The sequence below is a fragment of the Silene latifolia genome, chromosome X (assembly GCF_048544455.1).
Source record: "Silene latifolia isolate original U9 population chromosome X, ASM4854445v1, whole genome shotgun sequence".
NCBI classification, from domain to species: Eukaryota; Viridiplantae; Streptophyta; class Magnoliopsida; order Caryophyllales; family Caryophyllaceae; genus Silene; species Silene latifolia.
The window spans coordinates 301,607,658-301,618,556 of record NC_133537.1 but is presented as its reverse complement, the minus strand read 5'-3'; the positions used below and the strand labels follow the sequence as shown (position 1 = coordinate 301,618,556).

General features: G+C 33.2%; 1 protein-coding gene across 2 annotated transcripts; it reads right to left on the bottom strand.

Annotated features, from left to right (window-relative positions):
- Positions 1–5,175: 5,175 nt before the first annotated feature.
- Positions 5,176–9,265, bottom strand: LOC141621907 (anaphase-promoting complex subunit 10-like). 2 transcript variants are annotated; one of them, XM_074438041.1, is made up of 7 exons: positions 9,117–9,265; positions 8,232–8,432; positions 8,055–8,115; positions 7,897–7,986; positions 7,558–7,628; positions 5,531–5,626; positions 5,176–5,448 (listed from the first exon to the last, which is right to left on the bottom strand). In XM_074438041.1, the coding sequence occupies exons 1-7, from the start codon at positions 9,173–9,175 to the stop codon at positions 5,379–5,381; spliced, it is 648 nt and encodes a 215-aa protein (XP_074294142.1). In that variant the 5' UTR covers positions 9,176–9,265; the 3' UTR covers positions 5,176–5,378. The 2 variants fall into 2 exon arrangements, with proteins under 2 accessions (XP_074294142.1, XP_074294143.1); XM_074438042.1 differs by having other exon boundaries at positions 5,244–5,448; positions 9,113–9,201.
- Between the last annotated feature and the right edge of the window lie 1,634 nt (positions 9,266–10,899).

Below are 10,899 nucleotides of genomic sequence, written 5' to 3'. Positions count from 1 at the left end.
GGAGTGGCTTCACACCCTAGTTCGCCCTCCGTGGAACCCGCCACGGGAGGGGATGTGCACATTAAGGGACAGGGATTATTGTCGCTCGTTGAGGAGCCGGACTAGGTGGGATCGGCCGCGGTCACCCATCGGCGGCGAGGATTACCTGTTGCGATGGGTAATCTGGCAGGGCTACACACTTTAGTGTGTAGTCAGTTACTGTGTGAGGCAGGGTGATTGGGAGTTGACGATGATCAGTCGTGTATTGCATTTGTTTGTCTTGTTGTTGCATAATACTGACCCCGTTGTTGTTTGTGTAATCTGCGGTGATCCATTCGGGGATGGTGAGCAGGCTTGACAGGTTTTGCTAGTGAGAGCTTGGGGATTTCATTGGGAGAATTGCCACCACGAGTCATAGCATCACTGTCTGAGTCTTAGCGAGTTCCCTTTTATTATTAAGACTTTGAAGTTGTATTCTTTAGACAATATTTGGATTTGGATATTGTAAACTTTGCATTCTACATTACTTTAATAAATGTGCTCAGTTCAGACGCTTTTGATATGTACTAACCTCGGGTAACCGAGATGGTAACAGTCTTTCATACTTGGGTGGTCCTGGTAAGGTACCTTGGTATGAGGGGGTGTTACATGATTGCCGAGGACATCAAGAGATGAATTAAATAGGACAAAATGTTAATGAAAATTATGGGTGTTGAGTAATATAAGGAGTTTTAATAAAATTATTAACATATTATATTACAAAAATTAATTAAATAGGAACAAATTTTAATTAATTTGGTGTGTGTTAAGTATTATGAAGAGTTTTAATCAATTTATTACCATGTTTAATTAAAAAAAATTAAATAGGAAAATGTTAATAATGGTGGGTGTTCAATAATATGAAGAGGTTTAAATAATTTATTAACAGGTTTTACTACAAAAATTTTAAAAACAATGAATTAAATAGGAAAATGTTAATAATGGTGAGTGTTTAGTAATATGAAGAGGTTTAATTAATTCCTTAACATGTTTTATTACAAAAATTTCAATTTAATTATAAATTATGAAATTTATTAACATGTTTTACTACAAAAATTTCAATTAAAATGTCAATATTAATTATAAATTATGAAATTTGATGTAAATTTGTAAGGGTTATATAAATTTTGGAAGACAATATATTTAATATACAAAATTAGTTTAAGAATAATGATAATATCCTTTCATATTATAGATATAAGTGAATTAAATTACTTTATAGATAAATGATTTAAATTAATGTCATGTAATAATAAATTGATAATCCATGTCACATTAATTCGCCATGTCACATTAAAAATATGCAACATCACATTTGAATATGCCACGTCACATTAAATTTTAATCTAGGTGGCTTTTTGGATCCTGCCTGGCTTTATCTAGGTGGCGTTTATTTATCATTTTAGGGTAGCCTTTTAATTATATTTTATAGATATGAAACTAGTTTAGATCCCGCGCAATGCATGCGCGGTATATATAGGGTTGTTATTTTTAGCGTGTTTTAGTTATAGGTTAAATCGACACGTTATTAATTTTCATACTTCACGCCTAAGTATTTTGATTGGAGGGAAAAAAAAGAAAGTAAATGTGCCTATTAATGATGTCTATTTATAATTGTTTTTAAAAAAATTCATCATATAAGCTAATAATATGAGCTTATAATTTTATTTTTTACAGGTAATTATGCGCTCAATTATTAATAACTCCAAATGAAAAATTTAGCAATATATAATTTATGAGTATATCAAATTTATTTAACTTTAATTAATAGTTATATTTTAAAGTTTAATAACAAAATTATACTTTGATGAAAAGAAAATATGATAAAAGGATAATGGTTTAATGAAAGAAAATCAATCTTATTTGTTTCCTTAATTAAGGAAGTGCTTTTGGAGGGAAAACATTTCATAGTCCTTATTTTTTTAGCATAAGGAGGATAAGGGGGAATAATAACAAAATTATACTTTGATAAAAAGAAAATATAATAAAAGGATATGATTTAATGGAAGAAAATCAATCTTATTTGTTTCCTTAATTAAGAAAGTGCTTTTGGAGGGAAAACATTTCATAATCCTTATTTTTTTAGTATAAGAGGATGAACTATTATCAAGGCATGTAATAAAAGGAAGCGAAAGTGAACCTTTGGGTAAATATTAAATAGTATAATTTCTAAATTCTACTTCGTATCGTATGTTTTAAAGTTTATGTGTTTTTTTTGTCAAAATAGGAATAATACAGAAAACTTACTTTCATAATTTCCTAAAAAAAAAAAACTACTCATAATTATTGGTAAATAAATAAGTACAAATAATTGAATGAAAAATCTTTAAAATTTCACAATTTACTTTTTAAACCATCATGACAATAATTAGTCATTTTAATTATGTCATTTCCTCTTCCAATTTAAGTTTTCTCCAACTCCCACCTTTTGATTGTTTTTTTATAAAATTTACTTTACTTTTTTAAGTAGTTTATGCTTTTTTAACCATTATAAGATGATCGTTGATCTCAAAATGGAGATCTTATAATATTTCTTTAAATTTGTTATTAAGCGTATATTGTTGTGTAATTTTACTATTATGCTTTTCCGATCAACCTATTTGAATTTGTATTTTTGTATTCATGAGTATAATCATCTCTAACATATCTTTTTCTTTTTCATTTCATATGAACTATTATCAAGGCATGTACTAAAAGGAAGCGTACTAAAAGGAAGCGAAAGTGAACCTTCAGATAAATATTAAATAGTATGGTTTCTAAATTCTAATCCGTATATTTTTAAGTTTATGTGTTTTTTTTTTCAAAACCGGAATACATTATTTTATAGTCTTTAATACTATTTTTATTTTTATATAGGATCGTGGACATAAGTGTAACAAGAGATGGATCAAATTCTTGAAATAGTAAGGGTTTTTTGTCAAACACAACCTTTAAATTTTTTTTTCCAAACACCACCTTTAAAAAAAAAGTTTGTAAAACACAACCTTTAATAAAATTTTTGTTGTCAAACACGACTTTTTGGCTGAAGGTCTTAACATTTTGCAATGGGGTAACTTTCAATCGATGTTTGGGATAGCAAACGATGTCGGTTTGAGGTGTTCTTAGACTCGTTGGAAAGGTGGAAATACAAGCTTTCCATGGGTTATCAATAAGATGGTCAAAAGTGGCCTTATGTGGGGTCTATTGTTGTGTAAAGTAAGGCTGGTCGGAGAGATTAGCGAGTGGTCGGGGATTTTTAGTGGGTCTTTTAAAGAGGTTATGATGCTTTGTTTGGTCTGAAAATTGGTATGTAGGTAGCGGGGAGTGTAAGGTAGGCCGTAGTTGTGTTGTTTTTTGTGGTTGTTGGTTGCAAGTGGTGGTTCGAGGAGAGTTAATTTGAAGGTAAAAAACATTCAAAAGAATGTCAAAGTAGGATTTCTTTTTTGTGGGTCAATTCACTCACCTCAAATCACCACTTACAACAAACAACCACAAAAAACAATACAACTACGGCCTACCTTACACTCCCCGCTACCTACATAACAATTTTCAGACCAAACAAAGCATCATAACCTCTTTAAAAGACCCACTAAAAATCCCCGACCACTCGCTAATCTCTCCGACCAGCCTTACATTACACAACAATAGACCTCACATAAGACCGCCTTTGACCATCGTATTGATAACCCCTGGAAAGCTTGTATTTCCACCTTTCCAATGAGTCCAAAAACGTCTCAAACCGACATCGTTTGCTATCTCAAACATCGACTGAAAGTTACCCCATTACAAAATGTTAAGTCCTTCGGCCAAAAAGTCGTGTTTGACAACAAAAAATTTATTAAAGGTTTTGTTTTACAAACTTTTTTTTAAAGGTGGTGTTTGGAAGAATTTTTTTTTAAAGGTTGTGTTTGACAAAAAAAACCCAAATAGTAATAAGGAACTTAAAAAATTTTATGAACCTTTTGGAATTCGAATTTAGGGAATATAGTTTTTTAGATTATTGAGCAATTGAAATGAAAATTTAATTCGTAATACATGGAGTAGATACCGACCATACCGTTGAATCGTATCTAATATTTTTCTGTCGATATAATAAATGTTTTTCGGATGTAAATAATATTTGAAGCATGCACGTGGTGGTAAGACTTCAAAGATATTTCTATGAGAGGGTTGATGGAGAGGTCTGAAAATAATTTGGAGATGACTATACTGAGGTATTGAGTTTACAATCTTATAAGACGTCATGAAAGATTTTTCCATACGGAATTTATTATATATAGATGGTTTCAACTTTTAATATTTAAAAAACTCACTTTACTATATTGCGGAGTAAAACACACGTATATATAATGAGTCGTCTTTGTCATTGCTCCGTTGTCAAGTTTCTTAAAATTACCACATTGTCACTTGCAGGATTTGATTTAATAAAATAAACCAAAGTTGTCAAAGAAATAAAGTATTAACTAACTAATTTCTATGTATTTCAAGACTGTATATTTTTAAATAGATCAACAACTAATTGCTCGAACAAATATTAACAATACGATTAAAATATCAAAACCATAACAAATAAACCCGTGAATTTCACGGGTCACAAACCTAGTTAAGAGTTGAAAAAGAGAAACTTCAATAGTTTTAACCCGGATAAGATTATGTTTACTTAAAATATTTTGTCAACATTATTTTTAAAAATAATATTATATTACTGCATCAACTAAAAACATCAACGTTAACTGATGGCGGTGTTAATAAAATCAGATAAAATAAGTGGATATAATCATAACAGCCATTAATTGAGTATTTATCCAAAATAAGTTGACATCTCATTAATCTCATTTCACATCATGCCATTTTGATTTGGGAAAAAAAAATTGATCGGCAAAACAAATCGAAATAATTAAGTAATGTCATGAAATTTGTATTTTAATGATTTTATTTTGTAATTCACAAACCATATTTTATTTCAATTAAAAATATTATATTTTAGAGTTTAATGAAAAGATTATAGTTTAATGTAAGGATAATGGTTTAATGAAAGAAAAATCAGTTTGTTTTTTTATTTAAGTGCACTTTGGAGGGAAAACTTTTCATAATTTTTATTATCTTAGTATATGGGGAGATTTATGATCGGTGTTTTTTAGGTCGAGGTGCAGGTTTATTTTGCCAAGGCTATGCTTGATGTGTGCAATCAGATACTGTAGGACCATCTATACGAAACTTCCTGCAAATAAAGTGATTTTACAATGTATGATAAAACCATCTCATTAGGAAGAATATGAGATCATACACAATAGTGCATGCATAATACGGCGTATATATGATCAGCAAGACAGCAAGCACAGCAGGGCTTGAATCCGAACAAAAACCTGGATCCAACACCGTCATCTCACTATTGAATACCTTATGAACTCAGCTGACGAGAAATGAAACGGTTGACATGGTATAGGGTTCCTGTTAAAGTTTCAAGATTAAAAGTTTTACTTCGCGAAAAATTCAACAGCTATAAATCAAAAGGCATATTTCTACAACATACGGGCGCGGTCCATAGATTTTGATCTGGCGTAAACGAGTGTCATTCCCTTCCGATAAAACTGCAATTTGCAGCATGAAAGTGTTGACAAAAAATTCCCTGTCAATGAAAAAAAAAAACCTTCAGGATTAGTCCAGGAAAACTTGTCAAGATATACATCCGTCTAAGGACAATTTCAAAATATACTTCACCAACAATTTGGTCTCAAGTGGTGCAAATTCTAAGCTATGAGCAATGTAAAGAGGCAACAACATGTATACAGCAACAACCCATGGTGCCTGAGCTTCTGAAAATGGGAGTTAAGGGGATCAGATGTATGCAACAACCCTATCAACAACACAGAGGGTCGGTTGCTGGATGTCCAATAATGAAATTGTGTCGAATGTTGCATTCAGTGACTGCAATATAAAGAAGAGCTCCTAGTATAATGAGTCATTTACTCATTTTTCTTTATTCCGTCTTAATTTAGAGCCAAAGAATAATCAAACATTTGACAATATGTTAGAAATACAAATTTCGCTCAGAGATTCCACTGTTCTGCACTGATCCAAATTGTTGCAACTCATTGATGACAAAAGTAGCTAAATAGGTAATCAGTAATATCTGAAGCAGACGAGACAGCTAGCATATACATTATACATTGTCGCAACATGAACAACAGCTCCATTAATAACTAGAATCATATTTCTCCATGATGAGCCAACGCAAAGCCTGGAGGTCCTGCGTAATGCGTATCATAAAGGCTCTTATCACTCACATGATCAGACTGTCTCCTAAGTTACTGGGCCGACACTCCTGTATTTCCCTCTCTCTGAAATAAGCAATATCCAACTCCTGAAATCAGTTTAATCTTTCAATACTATCTTCACTCAGTTTTTGCTTTATCTAGAAGGTTATGTCGATCATAAAGCCGCTACATTTGTGAGGTTAAAAGTTTTATCGTTAACAAAAAGTTATCCCAAACCACTCAGTTTGTCCATAGAGTAGCGAGAAAATAATAAGTCAAAAAAATGGATCCCAGGGTTGGTTTGTAGGAGATGGAATGGAGTCCCAAATCCGTGTGGGTAAGTATGGAACCAAATAGCTGCAATGCAAACAACAGTCTTTCTGTCTTTCCAAACACTGCCACTATCATTCTGATCTGCCTCAACCCTCAAACAACTATCATCGTCACAACTGCCACCACCGTAATAAAAGTAATTCTAGATTTTATCACCTTCACGGCTTCACCCCCTTAGCCATGTATTAGTAGATAAATATTGTACGGAGTAAATATTTTAGCATATCTTCATCCCAATTTCCCTCTTATGTGTTTGATCCTTACAATGTTTAATCGTCACAACTACCTTAAGTGATCGAGAATTTTGGATGTGCTTAAAGGGAACTGGAGTGGCTTGGGAGGCTGAGGATGGTCATAATAGTTAAGGGTGGAGTTAAGAGGATCAGTCAACGGTTGTCATTAATAGCTTTGGAAGGTGGCTAAGGATTGCTGAATTACAAGAGGAAGGTTAGACTGTCTTATTGTTAAGGTGTTGTCAGAGGCAGGGGTATAATTGACATTTTAAGAACCCAAGCGCCGTCTCATTACCATGTAATATTCCAAGAGCAGAAACGTAAGCAAATGATTGAGATGCCCTGAAACGTAATTGATAGACAATGCACCTGGACTCTGGATAATGACAGCAATTAGCAAAAGAATAACATGCTGAGCCTGAACATAGAGCGTTTTTAACTCGACTAAGCTTAAGCAATTGAAGCTGCATGTCCATAATCCGACTTGTTCTAAAATGGAAAGTCTAATGCACTCAAAAACTAAGAATACTTTTATAAAAAAAAAAAAAAACTAACAATACTCATTATTGTATGTTCCCAAACTTCTAACACTGAATGGAAGATCTATTGATGAAGACATGAAGTAACTGACGTTCATTATTCTTGTCCGATTCTTTTGAATCTATACTTTAAACAAGCTTAAAATTAGCACACTCAGCAAGCATCTAACAAATATTTGTCAAGAAGTGAGTTCTCACCATGGATCATCTCCAGATAACGATATATACACCCAGCCAGTCGGCTTGACTAGTTCCACTGCCTTTATTTCCTATTCAAATGTCAACAGAAAAGTTGTATTAGAACAAAACAAAACCAGAGTTCAAAAGTTGAAACACACCTACTTGATAAATATGATTATGTGGATAGTCATGGATATTAGACAGATCAAGGGGAATTGATCCGAAAAACCATACATGATACATATACTTATCCTTTATGACCTCAAAATTTTAGAGGACACAATAAAAGCAAGATGGAACTAGTACTTGAAACTATGATAATTTACAAAATGACAGTATCGGGTGTTGAAAGGTTACCTTCAAGTTGTGGCCATCACCGGCCTTAACTGAAATCATACTAGGAGTATAGGTCTTGTCAAGCTCGTAATTAACATACAGGACAATAAGCTGAAACCAAAGTAGTTATAAACAATAAAACAAAATATACAACTCAAAGCATGAAATAATTCAAGTACCTGCAACTTTACTTTCTTCTGGAACCGAATGTTTATTGAATGCGGTTCTACTCCATGAGATCTGAAATAAGAAACAAAATCCATATTAAAAAAAAAAAAAAAACATGACGTATATCAACTAAATGAATGTTGTTGAGAAATCAGAGTTGGTGTTAAAGAGATGGCAAGTGAAGTAACTGCCAATATGTCTCCAAATTGTCGTCGAGGATGCACTGAATCCCGTTACCAGGCTTGCTGGAACTTGCACTCCAAGTAACATTGTTTGTCCTCTCTATTAAGTCACTGTCTACAATCAAATGCTTGCTAATTCCCACTAGCTGTCCCTCCGCTTCTTCGTCAGATGACTCGGTTGTCATATTGATATCCATAACAAGTTTCCTATTAGCAAAATGCGCAGAGAACTAAGTTTAAAACCCAAAGTCGACGACTTTCATAGTTCATATGGACGAGTAGTAACAATGCGATGGTGAGATTATTAAAGCAAACAGTTGAACAAAATCACACTCAGGGCCGCCTCAACAAAACGTCTCACTTCAATGTTACACACAGCATTTCAAAGTCGATTTTAACTGGCATTGCATCTGAGCATACATTTGGATTTTGGAGATGTTTATGATCAAACTCAAAAAAGTATTGACATGTTTGAAGTATACAAAGCAACAAGCAATCACACACTATATGCTGCTCGAATTCAGTAAGAAGTATTGACATGTATGGGTGTCCAAGTGTCAGGTTCGTCTAGTTTATGGAAAAAAGCACGTCTTGGGTCTAAAATCAAGTGTCTAGTGTCCTACCCACGTACGAGAGTCGTGTGTTCAAACAGCATAGATGAATTAGTGACAGCATAATAAAACATTAAAAAAACATTAAAAATGCATAATTGAAAGTGCAATGAAAAAACAAAAAAGATGAAACAAACAAACAAGGCATAAAATGGAGGAATGTCCGTCAACTGCACAAAACAAAGCAAGTGTAGAGGGAGTAGCAAACAAGGATTTCATGTAATCATAGCCTAAAAAGGACAAAAATATACGGTGTAAGAGTATACGAGAACGTACTTACGTAGTATGAATAAACAAGCGACAAAATTGAACAATAATGGGGGCAGCAAGGTCAGACATTCGAACGAAATTCAATTCAATCAAGTATTGTTAGGATATCTCCAGAGTATCTTAAGATGTATCGACATTACTAATTTGGTACTTGATATATCGACGTATTATGTGATTTGGTGTATATGTAATTATGGTAGGTAGATATTTTGGCATGAATTATTTGAAGAATCACTTCTCTCCTAAATATAGGTTTAAATTGCTCATCTCCCTTCTATTGACTATTGTAATGCGATTATTGTGTGCGTTTTTTAAAAAAAAAAAAAAAAAAAACAAATTATGGGGATGAAAACGCTTCACCCGAATACATCGACTTGCAATTTATATAAGCACGCACTCAACTTGTGGGGATGTCAATAGATCCTTGCCTGGTTGTCTTGTTGAGCTCTAAGTTCAAGCTTATTAGAACCTAATTGTTGATGATGACATGCCCATTTTAATTTTGTTTTAAAGCATTTTATTTCAGATTAAGTCCACCTCCTTAATCAGAAATTAATCAATGTTCAAGGTCAATAAGTATTAATGAAAGCTACCCAAGACTTGTGTTGTAATAGAGTCATTAATGTAAGGGTAAGGGAGTATGGTACTAAGCAACGGTCTGCTTATTGGTGCAACAGTAAGCAAGACTGTTGCTCAACAACGGTCTGCTTATCTGGGTAACAGTAAATAAGATTGTTGCTCAAGTTCGTGTCACTTGAAGAAATAAGAGTCTTTGCTTTCAAAAATACTCAAGCTTTCAAATAGTGACTTCCATTGAGAAGTTTACATTTCTGAATATTTTGAAAATACTGAAAGGTTTTTTTTTTGAAGAAAGGAATATGCTATTTGAATATCCTAAAAGACTTTCTCCAAAATAGTAAAAAGACTTTCACTTGCTTTATGAAGGCAAAACTTGTTTCTTTCCAAAATGGTCTTTCAAGAGTTGTTCTCTTTTGCTTGGTTCATATGTTATATTTCTGAAAACAAACCTTCTTTGGGAGCCTTACAAACCCTCTTTTCTTATTTCACCTTTTAAAGGATTACCCGTTTGTGTGCAAACTTTAGAGGGTCAAACTTTTTTGTCACATGCTAAAACGTTTGACCTCTAAAACCCTAATTTTCAAAACACTTGCATCCTGTTTAAAAGGAGAACACTTCTTCATTTAAGAGCCAAGACTTTTTCTGAGAATTTCAAAGTGTTTTTGTAAAATTGTTTTTAAGAAGCATTTCTTTCATTTGCAAAAATCTTCTAAGTCTTCAAGTGTCACAGTCCTCACACTGTTGCTTTACGTATTGTACTCTCTCATCTAGAATCGTTTGATCTAATAAGTTTTCCTTCTCAATTCTTTTTAAGAATCAATTTGAGGAAACTTGATCTTGTAAACATTCTAAGGTAGAGTGTCAAGTTCTTAGACGGAGTAGTCTTTGAACTTTTGTCGCAACCGCAGTAGGTTATTGGTCCTTTTTATTGTAAGTGATTTAAGTAGTCGGAATAGATCACTTAACTAATCAATAAAAAGAAGATTGGAAAAGAACTCTCTACTAGATTTAGGTAGTCGGAGTAGTCTTTGAACTCTCTACTAGATTTTATGGGCTTCCATTAAAATTCTGGGGGAATGCTCTGATCAAAATTGCAGGTTTGGTGTAATACCCGCCCCGTTAGGGACCCGTTGACTGCCTGTTGACTGAACTTGGACACATGTTAGACCCTTGGAACCTTTCACACGAGCAACTTGCGTCATAGTAACCTTTGG

Coding starts and splice junctions, on each gene's coding strand:
- LOC141621907 (XM_074438041.1), bottom strand. CDS start 9,175: ATGTCTGACCTTGCTGCCCCCATTATTGTTCAATTTTGTCGCTTGTTT. Junction 8,433..9,116: donor CGCTTGTTTATTCATACTAC/GTAAGTACGTTC, acceptor TTTTGCTAATAG/GAAACTTGTTATGGATATCA. Junction 8,116..8,231: donor AATTTGGAGACATATTGGCA/GTTACTTCACTT, acceptor TTCTTATTTCAG/ATCTCATGGAGTAGAACCGC.